The 20,223-nt window shown below is 40.6% G+C and overlaps 1 protein-coding gene and 1 pseudogene across 2 annotated transcripts; one reads left to right on the top strand and one right to left on the bottom strand.

Moving 5' to 3' along the window:
• Window positions 1–1,043: 1,043 nt before the first annotated feature.
• On the bottom strand, window positions 1,044–1,691 carry LOC308414355 (signal peptidase complex subunit 3; the record flags this gene model as incomplete). Its single annotated transcript, XM_080909582.1, has 1 exon — window positions 1,044–1,691. The coding sequence occupies exon 1, from the start codon at window positions 1,584–1,586 to the stop codon at window positions 1,044–1,046; it is 543 nt and encodes a 180-aa protein (XP_080765708.1). The 5' UTR covers window positions 1,587–1,691.
• A 4,344-nt stretch (window positions 1,692–6,035) lies between these two features.
• LOC308415025 (small ribosomal subunit protein uS13-like) lies at window positions 6,036–6,510 on the top strand (annotated as a pseudogene). Its single transcript has one exon. The product of its transcript is annotated as a small ribosomal subunit protein uS13-like (transcript).
• Window positions 6,511–20,223: the final 13,713 nt, after the last annotated feature.

Here is a 20,223-nt window from a genome sequence, read left to right as displayed (position 1 = left end):
AAAAAATTCTATCAAGTCATATGGTTAATCATGTACTATATGTCTATAATATTTAACATATTTTGGATACATTTGGATTTTCTTATATTTCCATTATAAAAGAAACAAACACAGAGCGAGTGAAAGGAAATATATTTCTACAGAAGTTTTTTTTTTTTCAACTTGAACACAAGCTACTTTTACATAAAATCAGAAACATCAAGACAAAGGGTTTCAAGGTTACAAAAATAAAATGTAAGTTACTAATGAACTTGTACTATGATGTCATCTCAGGTAAAAGAGATGGAATAAACATAGGGAATGACAGTACCCAAGATCAAAGTTTGACTCCATTTTTTTTCTTGCTAGCTGTTTAAGCTTGAAATGATTCCCCAAGCTTCAGGCTTTCCCCGTATTCATCTGTAAAGAGCCTGTGTTTCTATTATATGCATCCTGCGGTTACTAGGAACAGAGTTACGATAACATATAAGACAGTTTGTAAATGAAAAATCAAACTATGAGTGTTGATGTTACTCCAATACTTATTAAACAGAGTCTTGCAGAGATTGTACACAATCAGCACCCAGTTGTAGTAAGCACACAGACTGAAACAAGCATCACTCAGTGGGGAAATCATGCAAAAAAAAATAAGCTTTCACTGACAATGTGAAAGCATTACTTTTTCAAAAAATGTAAAACACAAAAAATATTTGTAGGGAAAACCTGGTTAGACCCAGATTTATAAGACATCCATCCATTAACCCTGTTACAGTGGTTTACAGAATAAACGTGTGTTCATTCTTCAAGAAAAATTGTTAGTCTCCTTATTTCCACCAATTATAGCATCTAACAAACTATCATATTAACTGTTTCACTCCCTCCCCAGGAATCAGCATGCTTTACAAGAGACGAACAAAGTTCTGCTTCTAAATCACATTGTGTTTAAACATGCACGAACGCAACATATAAATTGTTACAGCACGACTTTCTTCATATTCTTGACAGTTTTAAACTATGATTCCTTAGGTACACAGATGTCCCTTTTCCGACGCAGCGAGAGTTCTTTAAAAAGTCGTGGTAATTTCATAGGAATCTGGAAACGGGACAGACACGCGTCCAGATCCAGTCACAAGAGGCAGGATCCCAGCAATCGGTATAACTTGCCAGGAGAGAGTCAGAGTGACATTCCGGTTTCCCTTGAGACCGTGTCCGTCGTCAAAGAAAAAATACTTGCTTTTGACGTCTTTCAGGTCCAGCTTGGGGTTCTCGCCTCGCAGAAGGATCTTGTCCCAGAGGACCACCTGGTTCACGGCGTTGCTTTTGGTGGAATATTCTGCCGACAGATAAAGGAAGAGCTGCTTGACGTTCCAGTCGAAAGTCTTCTCCAGATCCGCAGAGATGTGGAAGGTGATGAAGCCCAGGTCGCTCTTTTTCCTGGGTCCAGTGAAGTCCTCCACTTTTTTGAGCAGGATCCTGGAGACGTGCAGGCGCACGGGCGCGCTCCGGTCTTTGAAGGCGGTGGTGAGGATGCAGCCCAAGGTGAGCGCCGCCATGACGCTGAGCGTGAAGGCGAACAGCGAGTTGGCCCGGGACAGCAGGGTGTTCATCTTGCAGAATGAATCGGCGGCTCCCTCCACGCGGGCTCCACTGGCGCTTTCGGGCTCGGCTCCGGCGTGCTGTTTGCTCCGCGGTCCCTCTGCCTTCCTCCGGCTCCCGCGGAATGCTGGGCGCGCGCACGCGTCCCTGGAGCGCGCACCGCCCACGAGGCCTCCCCCCCTCCCCCGCCCCAAGTCACTGGTTAACCCTACAACTACTGTCTGCTGATGCTCTCTGGGGCATCTGATGGAAAGCGGCGGCGTGGCGGAATGAGGGGCTTCAGATCAGGGGTGCCTTCGACTGTCTCAGCCCCACACCCAGACACAGTCACTGAAGGTCCCTGCTACCACATCCCCCAGCCCTGCACACAAAGCCCTGTCCAGGGAACCCTCCCCAGCACACTGCTGCCATCATGGCTTCCATACATCCTAGCCCCTCCCCTGGCCTTCTGCAACAGGCTGCTCAGGGCTGTGCTTCCCCCACCCCCCACCCTAGCTAATCTTTCTCTCTGCAGTCCATTCCCCACACAGAGGCCAGCCATCCCTACTATCCCCCACAGGAGCCCTGGCCGGGATGCTCCGCCCTCAACATACAGTCTTAGAGTCAGAGGTGGTCCAGGCTGTGTGCTGTGTCTGCCTTTCCCACCTCCCCCATCAGCCTGCTTGTTGTCTGCCAGGTTCCAGCCACTGGGCCTGGTGTCCTCTGCTCCTGGGTTAACTGGGGCACACACAGTGCAAGCACACCAAGACATGGCCTGTCTGTGCATGGCTTCTTACCATTTAGGTCTCCGTTCTAAAGCCATTTCCAGGAAAGGCTTTCTGTGCAATTCTGCGTTACGACCCCTGGTCAAGCTGTTCATTTTCTTCACACATCTTGTCTAGTTAGTTGTTTTCTTTTGCAGTTTTGCCAATGTACAGTGGCATATTCAAGGCCCTTCCTGTCCTGCTCTTCCTGCTGCTTTCCCAGGGCCTAGGCCAGTTTTCTGTGTATTCAGTACTGAATGATTATCAAGAAATTGAAAGATTTCCTGACACTCTAGAGAAGATGTAATATTTATAACTGAAAACTATGACAAAATTTATTAAATGATTTAAGATATTAAAAGATCTTGTTGCAAATAGATACCAGTACTTCTCAAAGCCCAGTGAATATCAGAATCAGCTGGAATCTACCCATCTCAATTCCGTGGGTTTTTTGTTTGTTTGTTTGTTTGTTTGTTTTAGTATTCAAAAGATTTGGACTGAACCCAAATAGCTTCGAGTTAATAAGCACCAGCAGAAGATTTTTGGGGAAAGGTTCCATACTTTGAAAAAATCCTGACTTCTTTTGTCAGTATCTTAATTCAACTAATTTAATGGAACCATGCAGAGTTCTGGGACAACTGGAAGGTCTTCAATTGATGTAATTGATCCAAGTGCCCTGAGAACACAATCTGGGGGTCACTAAACGCTAGAGAGTAGTCCCGTTCTTTAGAAGGATTGGCTTTCTTTCCTTCTTTCTTTTTTTTTTTTCCTTTTTAATGTATGTAAGCACACTGTCTTCAGACACACCAGAAGAGGGCATCAGATTCCATTACAGATGGTTGTGAGCCACCATGTGGTTGCTGGGATTTGAACTCGGGACCTCTGGAAGAGCTGTCGGTGCTCTTAACCACTGAGCCATCTCTCCAGCCTAAGGCTTGGTATGCTTTTTCTTTTATTTAGGTGAGACTGTTTCCAGGTGGTGCCCTAAAGATGAAACTCTGATGTCTTCACTCATACTCCTTTAACATGTCTCATAGAGTTGACACTTCACTGGCTTCTTCTGTAAAAGCCTCTGATTCTAATTAGAATCTTCACCCTTGCCTGTGGTAAACAGGACAGGTTTAAGTACCATTAATTTAATGCAGAGTTCTAGGAATTCTGAACCACATGATGATAGTTACTTTAAAGAACTCCCTGCACCTGAGACAACAGGATGCTTTCCCATGTAGGATCTCAACTTCAGAGTGCTTCTTGTGGTTCAGATATGTTAGGAATTGTTACTCGCTCGTATGGAGGAGACTGGTGGAAGGGTAGTGTTTTACTAAAAGTGTCCTCATAATGGGGACCAAATCTCTCCAGGAACTTATCCTACTAACTCTACATCAGACTTGTTTCTTCACTCTGAGCCTCAGATTTTGCAGTGCACATTAAACATCTTTCTCTGGTGCTATGGGAAAAGGCAGGGAAGGGAGAAAGCATTTGGAATAGAGATAATAGCAAGCAAATGGGAAAGACAGGCTCAATTCATGGGAAGCTGTGCAAGATGCCTTTTCTCTTCCCAGCTTTATTCTACAACTCCTCCTACACACCAAGTGATGGAACTGAGACTCCCCTAACAGATAAATGTGGGCTTATCCCTGTTTACAATGTGGCCAGTCCATGATGTTGTTAAAGTTATTAGCTTTGACTCAATAAAGGACGCAAAGTGCAGGGAAGTCCCCTATGCTGAGGGACAACTACACACAGTTCTCTGTTGGTTGCTATTTTTAGACATCTTTATGAGGTGTCTTCTGAGGTAGGTATCGTTCCTTCTTTTGCACAGGTAAGGAGATAGTTTTAGAAAGCAAAGTATATGCTCAAGGAATTCTGGGAAGATAACAACTTAGCAATGAGTCTATCTTGAAGGGACATTTGCTGGCTAAATTGTGGGGGGAAATAGCATATATATGAATATACATACATATGCATCAATAACAAAATGTGGTAACTTCTGAGAAAAATGTGAGCCTGACTCAGATTGATTTAAACATTTTATAAATGAGTAAGTGGGCAGGAAAAATCTTTACCATATTTCAAATGTCAAGCATTAATTTCAGAGAGAAAAATCAGACTTAGAAAAATAACACATGACAATACCATAGTGATAAGTGATTCAGCCAAAAATCATAAGTGGAAGCATAGTTGGCATCAGTTTACACAGCAGGCACTGAGTTGTCATGGTAACCACACCGTCGGAGGAAAGCTGGGAAAACAACAGTGATGTTAATCTGACTTCTAATATGTGCTAAGATCTGAGTAAGAATGTCATGACTTGGTTAATTAATTTCATGTTCTGTTCCTCATGATAAACATTCCTAGCAGCTCCAGTAACATAAATATGCATACATTTATGTGATTACAAATTCATATATATATATATATATATATATATATATATATATATATATCTTCTTCCCTTCTTTCTCACCACCCAATATTTCAGGTATGCATTATCATAAATTTACTGAGAGGTGAAATAAAGCCACACATCATTTTCATTTTGAACCATGTATATGAATTAAAGCTAACTTTTCTGTATTCTCTCAACAAACTGATTTTTTTATAGATTGTCAAAAATGAAAATTGGCATTTGATCCTTAGTTTCTGTATATTTTTGATGACATCTTAAAACATATGTGGGTGTACAGAAAAATGCATGTTAAGTAAGAAAGTACTTTTTACAAGCTAGAATTGTGCTTCTAACCATTTTTTTAGTCTCAACAATTGCTATTACATATTTGGAGAATAATTACTATTACTGACATTTTGGAGAATATATGATATCCTCTATTTGTATTTTTGGAACACTGTCATTTAAAAATCACTACAAAATATGAAACACTTGTGTGGATTATTTATGCACAAGAAGTTATGTCTGTGTATTAAATACTACAAGATGTTGCTACAATAATTAAAGACCCATTCAATTGGGAGGCACTTATGGTTTATGGGACAGAAGACTTGGATTATTTATATGTTAATTTCCCCCAATCTAAAGACTCATTGCAATCCCAATAAAAAATGTTATCCTCCATATTTAATGTGCTCCTCCATGTAAAGATGCTTCACTCAGGAACCAATTTCTGCTTTTTTTATATATTGTGCCTTCCCTTTCATTATCAGTTGATAAATGTATTTGCAAGAATAGCAAGGAGTTGCTCAGCTCAAGTCCTCTTCCTTCAAAACCCGTAGTAATGGTTTGTTCTGAGCAAGCATATTTTCTGCTCTGCATCTCAAGGATGGATCTTGCAGTAGATTCCCAGCTCTCTCTCCTCTGTTCATTTCTTCTTCCTACAATCTTGCTCTATGTTGCTTATATCACTACATGATGTCAAACTATAATTAAACATTTGAGCTTTGAGCCAATTAAGACAAATATCTATGGAAAAGAACACTCTGAAATGGTGATATTAGAGGAAGACTGAGAGATGATACAGCAGTTAACAGCATTTGTTTCTCTTACAAAGAATTTGGTTTGGTTTCCAGCACTTACACAAAAGCTCACAACCACCCACATCTCACTTTCATGGAATCCAATGCCCTCTTGTGGATTCTGCAGGCACATATGATGCACATATATGTATGGAGGCATTTACATATTCACATAAAGTAGAATAAATAAATCATTGACAAAAGGTGATTTTGGGCTCTTCCACAGGAGGCCTACATGCCACTGCCATGTGTCTGGTGATCCCTGAGAAGTTTCAGCACATCTTTTGAGTACTCAACACCAACATCGATGGGCATCAGAAAATAGCCTTCGCCATCACTGCCAGGAACGGTGTGGGGCGGAGATCTGCTCATGTGGTGTTGAGGAAAGCAGACATTGACTTCACCAAGAGGGCTGGAGAACGCACAGAGGATGAGGCAGAGCATGTGATCACCATGTTGCAGAACCCATGACTGTACAAGATCCCAGGCTGGTTCTTGAACAGACAGAAGGATGGGAAGGATGGAAAATACAGCCAGGTTCTAGCCAATGGTCTAGACAACAAACTGTGTGAGGACCTGGAGTGGTTGAAGGAAATCTGAGCCCATGGGGGCAGCCCACTTCTGGGGCCTTCGTGCCCGGGGTCAGCACACCAAGACCACTGGCCGCAGGGACTGTACTGTGGGTGTATCCAAGAATGAGTCTCGGGGCCTTTGCTGTTAATAGTTTATATACCTATGGGGGGAAAGGGTGATATTGGAGAGAGCAGGCAGATGGGCCTGAAACTGGAAAATGTATTGAGCCTGTCTATGATGCTGCACGTTGACAGTCAAAGTGTATCTTTTATCTGACGGAATCCCGTCTATAAACACAGCAGCTTTTTTTTTTTTTTTTTTTTTTTGGCAAGGTTGTCCTTAAAGTAGATGATGTGCAGTATTTCAGAACTTGCTTCTTTCAAATACACATTTAAATACAAACTTAAAAACACATATTTGGATTGAATATTTACCACGCTACCTTCTCAGGTTATTGCTTTTGAAGAACCTTATGGAGCCCCCAAGGTTAGAAAACTGACCACTGTTCCATATCAGATGAAGGGAGATCTTCGGATATGCCATTCAACCTTAGAATCCAGCAATGAGATGGAATATTCCATTAAAAGAGGAGAGTGTATATGGAGAAAGATCAGAGAGCATAAATGAATCAAGGCAGTGAACCCTCGATGAGTGGAGAGGGATGAGCGATGATGAAAGGAATCTATAATCCACTGGCAGGGGTGGGGGAGATTCCATAAGGTCTTCTTTGTCATAGATCATGAATATTACATTTACTCTATTTGAACTCAATAATAATGGCTCAACTTCAGATTCATATCACCTGGAATAATTCTAGAGTTTGAAAAAAAACCTAGTCAGACTGTGTGCATATGCTTTATTTTCCTTAAATGAAAACTATATGAACCATAAATGACATATTCCTGGGGGCTAGCACACCAATACATAGTCCTGGGGGCTAACACACCAATACAATCTTTGTGGAAGCATCTGGCAACACCTGCAAGTGAAGCAAGCAAGCTATCTGATACTTCGTCCATCTTAAATGCAGACCCCAGAGAGTCACTCCGAATTGATTCTGTATCACTCTCAGGTTTTAAAACTAAAAAATGTGAAGACAGATAGGTTTGCACAGTTTTCTCACAGTGAAATTCTAGCTTTTTTATCCTCCCATGCCCATTGCTGAAACAGAGAAGAAATTTGGAAAAGTACTCTTACTTAGCAGGTAGCAGCTTCATAGACCAGACTTGGTTCAGTGGAGAGCTCTCACATGAGTACTCCACTCCCTGAGAGCAGTGCACCATTGGGGTCAGGCGGGGTCAGGCGTTGTTGTGATTGTGTGTGTGTGTGTGTGTGTGTGTGTGTGTGTGTGTGCGCGCGCGCGCACGCGCGCACGTGCGCGCATGCGTGCAAGGTGCTGCAATCAAGAATTGTGCTGATTAATTTAGTCAGCTAGACACAAGCTAGAGTTATCTGAAAGGAGGGGAACTCAACAGTGAAAATGGCCCCATGAGATCTGGTTGTAAGGCATTTTCTTAATTAGTGACTGATGTTCAGCTACTGCTACAGTGCTATGCCTGCCTGTCTGTTATACTCCCCGGCATGCTGGTCATAGATTCTACTACCTTCTGGAACTGGGAACCCCAGTTATTAAGTGCTTTCTTCTATAAGTTACCTGGTCATGGTGCATTTTTTACAGCAGTAGAAAGGTAACTAAACACAGAAGGAAAGGGTTTATTTGGCTTATATTTCCAGTTCATGGTCCATCATTGAGGGAAGCCAGGGTAAGAACTCAAGAGGAACCATGGGAGGACACTGCTTTCCGGCTCACCCTCTAGCCCATGCTTAGCTTGCTTATATAGCTCAGTGCCATCTGCCTAGAGATGATATTGCTCACAGACGTCTGGTATTCTTATTAGGAGTGAGGCGATGATAAATGAAGTGTTTTTGAAACATGTCTTAGCCCTGACACGCAGACACCCATTACATTTGAAAGGTTATTGGAGTGTCACACCATGCCTCATGCACTGGGCAGTTCTCTGAAATACTGTTAAACACCTGCGTAAGAGCAAGGTCAGTTCTGTTTCCTGTACTAACAAATTTAGGCTCATTCTTACATGTTACTATTTTGTTGAGCATTGCTCTTTTGCGTTATGTTCATAGAAATATTAGCCTATTGTCTTTTCACTGTTATGTCCTTTTCAGGTTTGGGTGATAAGATGCTGGCATCACAGAATGAGTTTGAAGGGGAAGCTGTTCCTTCTCTGTGAACTCTGTGGAATTGTTTTAGAAACACTGGCATTAGCCTTTAAGACTTTGCTTAAACTCAGCAGTGAAGTCATCCATTCCTGAAGTTTCCTTTTCTGTCATTAGTGTTTTTGTCAAACTTAAAAAGACCAGATGTTTCTTGATTGCCCAAGAGTGAGGACACTGCAGCAATTTACTCATATGTAGCAGGTGACAGTGTATAGGTCACACCCTGTAGTAACTATCGTGACAATGGTGGCATGATGTGGGCTTCTTCCAGTTCTGTTGATAACCAGCTCTGTTACTGGTAACAGTGACTGATACTGGATGCTCCCGTAATGGGAAGGGATCTGAAGCACTTGCCCTCTGAGTTTATTCTAGTGCATGTACTGGGGCTTCATAGGGAGAAGCAACAGTGTGATAGGAAGCTGTATAATAGTGGCATAACATATACAGTGAGCCTTACAAGTGCAGATATAGGCACTGTTATTTATCAGGTTATGTGGCCATCTCCACTCACAAGTGCGATATCAGATCCCTGACCACACACACACACACACACACACACACACACACACACACACATTGCCTGTAGAAAGAACAGCAGCCAGCATGTTACATGTAGTCTTTGTGATGTCGTGCTCAATTAGGAATTGGATTAAGCATTAATAAGTTGCATTTGGAGCCAGGCACAATTTCTCTCAACTATGATGATCACAGAAACGAGGAAGAGTGATAATAGGCCAGAGTCAGAAAGTGTTTCCCAGGCTGGAGAGATGGCTCAGTGGTTAAGAGCACTGACTGCTCTTGCAGAGGTTCTGAGTTCAAATTCCAGCAACCACATGGTGGCTCACAACCATATGGGATCTGATTCCCCTTCTGCTGTGTCTGAAGACAGTTGACAGTGTACTCAAATACATGAAACAATAAATAAATCTTAAAAAAGAAAGTGTTTCCCTTGGCCTTCTTAGGCTGTGTGCCTTAAAAGTACAATTGTCCTAATTAGTTTTTCATTTTTATCGTGTTGATTTTTGAATTTTTAAATTATTATCTTATTGATTTTGAATTTTAAATTATTTATGTGAATGGATGTTTTGCCTGCATGTATGTCTGTGCACCACATGCATGCCTGGTGACTACAAAAACCAGAAGAGGGTATAATTAATGTAAGCCATTATGTGATGCTGAGGATTGAACTTGGGATCTTTGGAAGTGTAGTCAGTACTCTGAACTTCTGCTCCATGGTTAGGTTTTTTATTGTCAACTTGAAAGAAGTTTGAGTGCCTTGAGTTCATAACTTCAAAGGTTAAAGGTCATGTCCCTTCCTTGGTTTCTCAAAAATCTACTGTACAGCATGGCTCAAAGCGGGCAAAATGTGATTCCCTGGGAACCCACTGGCCACATGGGCCAGAGAAACAGGTAGGCTATCTTTAGAACTTTACTTTCCCTTCTCTGAACCAAATCCAACCCCTAGTCTCATTCCCAGCTCTGTAGCAGGCCACCTGCCGTGTCCTCTCCATTTTCTCTGTCCCCATCTCCAGTGGATCACACAGATCTTTTCCTAAGCATTCCTCATCATTTCAGCTCTTCGTTTCAGCAGCCAGCTCTTCACAAGCACTTCCTAGGAATTTACCAGCAGTACCAGCTAGGGAAGCAAATAATCCAGGGAAGCTGATAGAGGAGCTACACTCCCCCTCCTCTCTTCCATGTCCAATCCCCCGGTCTCATCACCAGGTCTGTAGCAAACTCTCTGCTGAGGCCTTTTCTCATTCTCTGCTCCTATTCCTACAAGACTAAGCAGATTCTTAGATACCCTGCTCTCCTCCCTCCTGGTGACCCTCCTCAACTCTCCCACCCCCACTTATAGTCCATCTCTATCTCTGTTAACTCCCAATACTAAAAAACATGTTCTGTCCAAAACCCCCAGAGGCTACCTGGCAGGATCTCAGAAACATTCCCTACCAGACAACACACAGCCACCACACTCTCCCAAGAACCAGAGAGGGCAACAGAGACCAAAGGATGAAATACTCACCCAACAAAGACAAGGTCAGATATGAGCACCTAGAATTACAATCATCTCAAACCTGCGTGCTGAGACACCACCATAAAAGCACAATTAGTAACAGCCAGGACAATATGTCTCCACAAGAGACCAGCAATGCTACTACAATAGGCCTTGAACAATGCAAACTGAAGCACAAGCGAAAGACTTAAAAATAGCTCTTATGAATATGTTAGAGGTCCTTAAAGAGAAAGTGAATGAATCCACTAAAGAAGTTTATGAAAACAGAAACAGTGGAAAGAAATAAAAACATACTTTAAGACATGGAAATGGACATAGGATTAATAAAGAAAATACAAACATAGAGAAAACTGGATATGAAACTTGAGGAACTCACCCAGGAACTTCAAAGGCAATCTTCACCACAGAATACAAGAGAAAATCTCAGTAACTGAAGACAATAGTCAGAGAAGATGTTAAATCTTAAAAAAAGAAAGAGTACATTGTTACCTGTTGTTCTGGATAGCTGGTTCGTTTTTTCTTTTTCGTTTTTGTCAACTTGACCCAAGTTAATTATCTGGGAAGAGGACACTCAATTAAGAAAATGACCCCTTCAGATTGTCATAGGCAAGTCTGTGTAGTGCTTTTTGTTTGTTTGTTTGTTTGTTTGTTTGTTTAGATTGACTTGGTAGGGCCCAGTCCACTGAAGGTGATACTAACTCTGGAAAAGTGGTCCTCACTTGTATGAGAAGCTTGCATGAGTCTGCACCAAATGGAGGGGGGTAGAACTGAAAGAAGTGAACCCATGTCCCCATTCTTTTTTTTAAACTTTATTTTAAAAAACAAAGATAAAAGAAAAAAATTTTAAACATTTTTGCATAAATGTATACAAATACAATTGTGTCAGTACTTGGCTTTTTTTTTTTTAAGGTTTGATACTCTGCATTAAGGTCTTACTATTTACAATGAGCAAATAGTACATGTAAAACAGGGTGTAACCCGAAATTAGTCAACATGTTCTTGGTGTCTAAGGATTGAGCATGACTTTTTTTTTTCTTTTCTTTTTTTCTTGAACTTCACACAGTCTGTGAGTTGTTTCTGGGGCAGTCCGAGCCTCTGAGGTTAGCATCCCACTATCAGTGACTGCATATTATGTCTGTTCTTTTGTGACTGGGTTATCTCACTCAGGATGATATTCTCTAGAAGCAGTCATTTTCTTAAGAATTTGGTTAAGTCATTGTTTCTGATGGCTGAGTAGTATTCCATTGTGTAAATGAACCACAATTTTTGTATCCATTCATCTACTGAAGGACATCTGGGTTCTTTCCAGCTTTTGGCTATTATATATAAAGCTGCTATGAACATTGTGGTGCATGTATCTTTGTTGTATATTAAAGTGTCTCTGGGGTATATGCCCAAAAGTGGAATAGCTGGATCTTCAGGCAGTACTTTGTCCAATTTTCTGAGGAACTGCCAGACTGATTTCCAGAGTGGTTGTATCAGTTTACAACCCCACCAACAGTGGAGAAGTGTTCCTCTTTCTCTGCAACCAGCATCTGTTGTCATCTGAGTTTTGGATCTTGGCCAAGCTGACTGCTGTGAGGTGGAATCTCAGGGTTGTTTTGATTTGCATTTCCCTGATGGCTAAAGATGTGGAGCACTTCCTTAGATGTTTCTCAGCCATTCCATATTCCTCAATTGAGAACGTTTTGTTTAGCTCTGTACCCCATTTTTTTAATAGGGTTGTTTGATTCTCTGGTGGCTAGCTTTTTGAGTTCTTTGTATACATGGGATATTAGGCCTCTATCTGATGTGGAGTTGGTAAAGATCTTTTCCCATTCTGTTGGTTGCCGTTTTGTTTTCTTGACCATGTCCTTAGCCTTACAGAAACTTTGCAATCTCATTAAGTCCCATTTGTTAATCTTTGACCTTAGAGCTTGAGCCATTGGTGTTTTGTTCAGGAAATTTTCTCCTGTGCCTATGTGTTCTAAGGTTTTCCCTACTTTCTCATCTAATAGTTCCAGTGTATCTGGTTTAATGTGGAGATCTTTGACCCACTTACACTTGAGCTTTGTACAAGGAGATAAGAAAGGGTCTATTTTCATTCTTTTGCATGTTGAGTGCCAGTTGGACCAGCACCATTTGTTGAATAGGCTGCCCTTTTTCCATTGAATGTTTATGGCTCCTTTGTCAAAAATCAGGTGACCATATATGTGAGGGCTCATTTCTAGATCTTCTATTCTATTCCATTGATCCACGTGCCTACTTCTGTACCAGTACCATGCAGTTTTCAGCACAAATGCCTTGTAATATATCTTGAGGTCAGGGATAGTGATTCCCACAGATGTTTTCTTGTTGTTGAGGATGGATTTAGCTATTCTGGGTCTTTTGTTATTCCGGATGAAATTGCACATTGATCTTTCCAACTCAATGAAGAACTGGGTTGGAATTTTGATGGGGATTGCATTGAATCTGTAGATTGCTTTTGGTAGGATGGCCATTTTTAAAATGTTGATCCTTCCAATCCATGAGCATGGGAGATCTTTCCATTTTCTGAGATCTTCCTTGATTTCCTTCTTTAGAGGTTTGAAGTTCTTGTCATACAGGTCCTTCTCTTGCTTAGTTAGAGTCACACCAAGGTATTTCATAGTTTTTGTGACGATTGTGAAGGGTACCTTTTCCCTAATTTCTTTCTCCACATGTTTGTCCTTTGAATATAGGAAGGCTACTGATTTGTTTGAGTTAATTTTGTATCCAGCCACTTTGCTGAACTTGTTTATCAGCTGTAGGAGTTCTCTGGTAAAATTTGTGGGGTCACTTAAGTACACTATCATGTCATCTGCAAAGAGTGATGTTTTTAATTCTTCCTTTCCGATTTGTATCCCCTTGATCTCCTTTTGCTGTCTAATTGCTCCAGCCAGGACTTCCAGTACTATGTTGAATAGGTAGGGGGAGAGTGGGCAGCCTTGTCGAGTCCCTGGTTTTAGTGGGATTGCTTCAAGTTTCCCACCATTAAGTTTGATGTTGGCAGTTGGTTTGCTGAATATTGCTTTTATTATGTTTAGTTATGGACCTTGGATTCCTGTTCTTTCCAGGACTTTTAACATGAAGGGGTGTTGAATTTTGTCAAATGCTTTCTCAGCATCTAGTGAGATGACCATGTGATTTTGTTCTTTGAGTTTGTTTATATGGTGTATTACATTGATGGATTTTTTTATATTAAACCATCCCTGCATCCCAGGGATGAAGCCTACTTGGTCATGGTGAATGATCATTTTGATGTGTTCCTGGATTCAGTTGAAAAGATTTTGTTGAGTATTTTTGCATCAATGTTCATAAGTGAGATTGGTCTGAAGTTCTCTTTCTTGTAGGGTCTTTGTGTGGTTTAGGAACGAGGGTTATTGTAGCCTCAAAAAATGAGTTAGGTAGTATTCCATCTGATTCTATCTTGTGGAATAGTTTGGAGAGTATTGTTATTATGTCCGCAATAAATATCTGATAAAATTCTGCACTGAACCTGTCTGGACCTGGGCTTTTTTTTGGTTGGGAGGCTTTTGATTACTGCTTATATTTCTTTAGGTGTTATGGGATTATTTAGATGGTTTACCTGGTCCTGGTTTAACTTTAGGTTCTTGTGTCTGTCTAGGAATTCATCCATTTCCTCCAGATTTTCCAACTTTGAGGAGTATAGGTTTTTGTAGTAGGATCTGATGATTTCTTGAATTTCCTCAGTTTCAGTTGTTATGTCTCCACTTACCTTTCTGATTTTGTTAATTTGTATACTCTCTCTTTGCCCTCTAGTTAGTCTGGCTAAGGGTTTATCAATCTTGTTGATTTTCTCAAAGAACCAGCTCTTGGTTTTGTTGATTATTTCAATGGTTCTTTTTGTTTTTATTTGGTCTATTTTTGCCCTAATTTTGATTATTTCTTGTCGTCTACTCTTCTTGGGTGCATCTGCTTCTTTTTGTTCTAGAGCTTTCAACTTGCTGTCAAGTTGCTAATGTATGCTCTCTCTTGTTTCTTTTTGGAGGCACTCAGAGTTATGAGTTTTCCTCTTAGTACTGCTTTCATTTCATCCCATAGGTTTGGGTATGTTGTGGTTTCATTTTCATTAAATTCTAGAAAATTCTTAATTTCTTTATTTATTTCTTCTTTGACCATGTTATTGTTGAGTAGAGCATTGTTCAGCTTCCATGTGTATATGGGCTTTTTGGTGTCTTTGTTGTTATTAAAGACCAGCCTTAATCCATGCTGATCTGATAGGATGCATGGGTGTATTTCAATCTTCTTGTATCTATTGAGGCTTGATTTGTGACCGACTATATGGTCAATTTTAGAGAAGGTTCATTGAGGAGCTGAGAAGAAGGTGTGTTCTTTTGTTTTAGGGTGAAATGTTCTGTAGATATCTGTTAATTCTAATTGGTTCATAACCTCTGCTAGTTTCACTGCATCCTTGTTCAGTTTCTGTTTCCATGATCTGTCCAATGGTGTGAGTGGGGTATTGAAATCTCCCACTATTATTGTGTGGGGCATAATGTATATTTTGAGCTTTAGTAAGGTTTTTTTATGAATATGGGTGCTCTTGTATTTGGAGCATATATGTTAAGGATTGAGAGTTCCTCCTGACAGATTTCCCCTGTAATGAGTAAACAGTGCTTTTCCTTATCTTTTTTGATATCTTTTGGTTGGAAATCTACTTTATTTGATATTAGAATGGCCACTCCAGCTTGCTTCTTGGGGCCATTTGATTGGAAGTATTTTCCCCAACCTTTTACTCTGAGATAGTGTCTGTCTTTTTCTCTGAGATGAGTTTCCTGTATGCAGCAAAATGCTGGGTTCTGTTTATGTTTCCAGTCTGATAGTCTATGTCTCTTTATTAGGGAATTGAGTCCATTTATGTTAACAGATATTAAGGAATAGTTGCTGTTTCCTGCTATTTTTGCTTTTAGAGGTAGAATTATGTCTGTGTGTCTTTCATCTTTTGGTTTTCTTACGTAGTTATTTTCTTGCTTTTTCTATGATGTATTTTCCCTCCTTGTATTGGGTTTTCCACCTATAATTCGTTATAGTGCTCGATTTGTGGTCAGATATTGTGTAAATTTAGTTTTGTCCTGGAATATCTTGGTCTCTCGATCTATTGTGATTGAGAGTTTTGCTGAATATAGTAACCTGGGCTGACATTTGTGTTCTCTTAGTGTCTGTATGATATCTGTTTAGGATCTTCTAACTCTTATAGTCTCTATTGAGAAATCAGGTGTGATTCTGACTGGTCTACCATTATATGTTACATGTCCTTTTTTCTCTCACTGCCTTTAGTATTCTTTATTTGTTTTGAACACTTATATTTTGTTTATTATGTGTTGGGAAGAGTTTCTTTCCTCGTTCAATCTGTTTGGGGTTCTGTAGGCTTCTTTTATGCTCATGGTCATCTCATTCTTAAGGGTAGGAATGCTTTCTTCTCTGATATTGTGGAAGATATTTACTGTGCCTTTTAGTTGATATTCTTTGCCCTCTTCTATTCCTATTACCCTTAGTTTTGGTCTTCTCATTGTGTCCTGAATCTCCTCTATGTTTTTGGTTAGGTACTTTTTGGTCTTTGCATCTTCTCTGAAGGGTTTGTCTATGTATTCTATGTTGTCTTCGGCCCCTGAGATTCTCTCTTCCATCTCTTGTAGTCTGTTGGTGATGCTTGCATATGTGACTCCTGATTTCTTTTTTAGGTTTTCCATCTCCAGGGTTGTCTCTTTTTGTGTTTTCTTTATTGTTTCTATTTCCATTTTCAATTTCTTCATCTGTTTGGTTGTGTTTCCCTGTATATCTTTGAGTGATTTTTGTGTCTCTGTTTTAAAAGCTTCTATGTGTTTGTGTGTCCTCCTGTGCTTGTTTAAAGGAGTTATTCATGTGCTTCTTGAAGATCTCTATTATCATTGTGAAGTATGATTTCAGGTCTGAGTTTTCTTTTTCTGGATTGTTTGGCAATCCAGTGCTTGCTGTGGTGGGAGAGCTGGGTTCTGATGTTGCCCGACTGTCTTGGTTTCCGTTGCTTATGTTCTTTTGTTTTCCATCTTGCTATCTGTGATTATACGTGGTCTTGTTGTCGGTGACTGGCACCTGTCTCTTCTGTGGATCTGAGAGCCCGTGGGCTCAGGAAGAAAATTGCTTCTGAGTGTTCGGCTTTTAGTAGGCAAGCAGTGAGTTCTGGTAGCAGTGACTCAGCTCTGTCTTTGTGGGATCAGGTGTGGGAGCTCTTATGAGGCTGCTCTGGGAGCTCAGTCCTGTGTCCACAGGTCCTGAGTACTACAGGCAGGGACCTGGCTCCTTCTCTAGGCCTAAATGGACCCTTTTCCAGATAGCACAGTACTTTCTGCTCTCTGAGAACTCCCGGTGTGCTCTCTCTGGACCTATGTGCCAGGCTCCCCACTTGTCCAGGTGTATGAGGGCCTGTAGAGCTGAACTTGAAGCACTGCCTTTTCAGGGCAGACCCCAGGCCTGTGCCTTACTGTGGGACTGTGCAATTAGTCCGTGAGCATGGGCTTCCTGGGCAGATCCTGAGTTCCTCTGCCAGAGGCCAGGTGCTTACTCTGGGCCACAGGGGCAGGTTTTCCGTGAACTCCACCTAGCCCTCTTTGTGCTTTGGTTACTCACAGCGCAATCTCACCAGGCCTGTGTCCCCAGATCACTCTTTTGGATTTTAGTGGACCCTCCTTCACTTGATTTGTAATGATGTTACCCCAAGTAACCCAAAATTTCCTTTTCTCTTCACACAACTTTCATGTTTTGTTTGACAAATCTCTTTCCCCTTTCTAATGGCCCCAGTATTTGGATATAGAGACTACCTCATTGGGAATACACAATTCTACCTAACCTGATGAATCTAGTAAAAGAGCAGACTGAATGTGATGAGTTCTCTTATAAATACATAAGGCACACACACACACACACACACACACACACACACACATGTAAAAAATTCATTAAAAGAGATTTTGTTTGGGTTTTAGTTACAATTTGGAATACTATTCTTTCTTTGTTGGTATCAGCTGTTATTCCTATAACATGCACCTATTCTTGCAAATATACTCATTATTAAAATGGCTGGGAACTATTTCTAAAAAGAAAAAAGTCATTAACCACCAAAAAGGAAGAGAGACAACTTTAAGTGGTGCTCAGGGAAGGGAACATTTCATGGTATTTCTAGAAATTCTTCTGCTAAGGTACAAACATTACTGCCGATTTTTTTCTTGGGGAAGGACGGGGAGTCAATAGAAAGCAATATCAGACTACTTGGTTTCCTTTTCTCCTGCATGTCCAGTGGGTTGCTTGACCCCACATGACTCCAACAATGAGAGGCCAGGTATCCTCTGGTCTTGAGAATTTATGAAGGGTAGGGATTTTCTTATCTTTCTTCTAGGCATTACCTTGGTCTATGCTGAGATGAGAAGGAGACTGTTTTTGAGATCCCATTAAACTTTTCTCACCTCCACTTAACCACCTTCATTTGGAATGTTCTTTAAATGGGTACCACTGTGTGCCATAAAAGTAGTATCATTGTCTTTTTCCCAGTAAAGTGTGTTAGTGCAGGGGTACTCTGAGAACATTTGGTGCAGATTCTATTAAGCTGGAGTGGTGATACCTCTTTCTCAACTGTGAGCCTTCTTATTGTGCCTTTAAAGCTTCCTTTTGTTTGAAGCACTGAGCTGATCCCTACAGCACTGTGTGTGCCAAACAGCATTCCATTAGATAGCTACATAACCTCAGCCTTTGGGGGTTTTGAGGACTGGGCCATTCTTACCTCTGTGCCTGGCTATAAATTACAATAAACATTATCCTTCACTTCCTTCCTACTCCTGCTTTTTTAGTACTGCGATCAAGGGTGTATATTTCTAAGTTAGGCACACAGGGGTTTAAGAAATGAGAGAGAAAGAGAGAGAGAGAGAGAGAGAGAGAGAGAGAGAGAAAGAGAGAGAGAGAGAGAGACCTAGGCCTCATCATAGGAAAGAGGTTAGTGTCTGTTGTGAATGTTTTTTAAGGAGAAGTGGGCAAATTCAAGTCACTGCATATAGGACACAAATGACTGAAACAAAGAGTAATTCCAATAATGTGTAGCCTGAAGAAGCAGTGAGTTCTCCTTCAGGAGCTTGGGTTAACAGTTACTTACAGCAACTTTGGCAGCTTTTGAGTGGCCATTTCTTTCTCTGGAGAAAATCTTTCTTTTCCAGTAACTTGTGCGCTCTCCTTTCTTGTGATAGTAAGTTAATAGGTCCAATCTTGTACAGGTCTCCTTCAGATAATTACAACCACTGACAGTTCAAGAGGGCAACACGAACTGTGTATTGCTCCACAGTGACAGAGTGGGGAACATCCTTAGGCCAAGGAAATTAAGCACTAGCATCCCAGAACTAATGTATGAATTTATTCCCAGGAGTTTAGTTAGCAGTTGAGAGACTTCAGCTGTGGATTGAAATTCCAGGTATCCAGAGCATGGGCAGACACTTCATCAAGCAGTCAAAGCGCGTCTCTACTTCCCCAGAATTTCAGCAAAGGCTACATAATAAAGTGTTGTTTCTCAGCCTGCTCCTCCTGGCACTCTCCCATTGTCAGACATCCCAGCAGTGAATGACTCCATAGTCGGGACAAGGGTCAGAGCCTGTGTAAAATCTACTTAATACTCAACTCCACAGTGTCTAGGAAAGTCTGGGTAAAACTGAGTTGGCCTAGGGCCTCAGGAGGGATTGCACATGAAATTAATACAATTTTGCGGGCAATTATTTGTGCTACTGAAAGTCAGCAAAGAAAGTATACACCCTCCAGCACTAGCCGTGCAGAATCAGATCAAGTTCTACATGTGTTGCATTGTCAAACCACTCACGGGGTCTGACCGAATGCAAACTGACTCCTAGGAAGCTTTGTCTTTAAGTTACATGGAGCAGATTGGGTTCTGGAGGTATAGAAAAGATAGGATAAGAAGAGCAACAGTTTAAATTAAAGATAAAAAAATAGGCAGGACCAAATGGAAAGATGGTTCACAATCAAAATGCATTGAGGTATTGCTACATGAAGCTGCAAAGCCTCTACTACACAAATATGTATAATGTAAAAGAATTCACCTTTTGTCAATGCTTCTTACAGCATAAAGACTGGAAACTTTTGAAATGAGTCTGAGCATAAAGTGACACATAGGCATGCGACTGTTATTAGTGTGGAGATGTAAATATATACATATACATATATACATATACATATGCATATATAAAATTCTTCATTACTCTTGCACGGAAAGTAACCAAACATTATTGGTTAAAAACATAAACATTTTACCAAGAAAACTACACATATATATATACATAGTAATAAGTTATACTAGTGAGATAGCAATAGAATACATTAATTGTATATTGATAAAATTATAAATAAGCATTTGTAATATGTAAATATATGTAAAGAAACATATATACATGCATATGTAATTATATGTATATTTCAACTGTCTAGGGGGTCAATATTCCCTAAAGATCAAAATGTTTAAATTTTCAAGTATTTGTATGACTCCAAAGTCCATATCCTTAAGTATTTGTAAAATATAGTTTTTCCTGTCTAAGGACTGGGGCTGCTCAGGTTACATAAATTTCC

Source organism: Micromys minutus (assembly GCF_963924665.1).
Source record: "Micromys minutus genome assembly, chromosome: X".
Classification (NCBI taxonomy): domain Eukaryota; kingdom Metazoa; phylum Chordata; class Mammalia; order Rodentia; family Muridae; genus Micromys; species Micromys minutus.
This window is presented reverse-complemented; position numbering and strand designations above follow the sequence as displayed.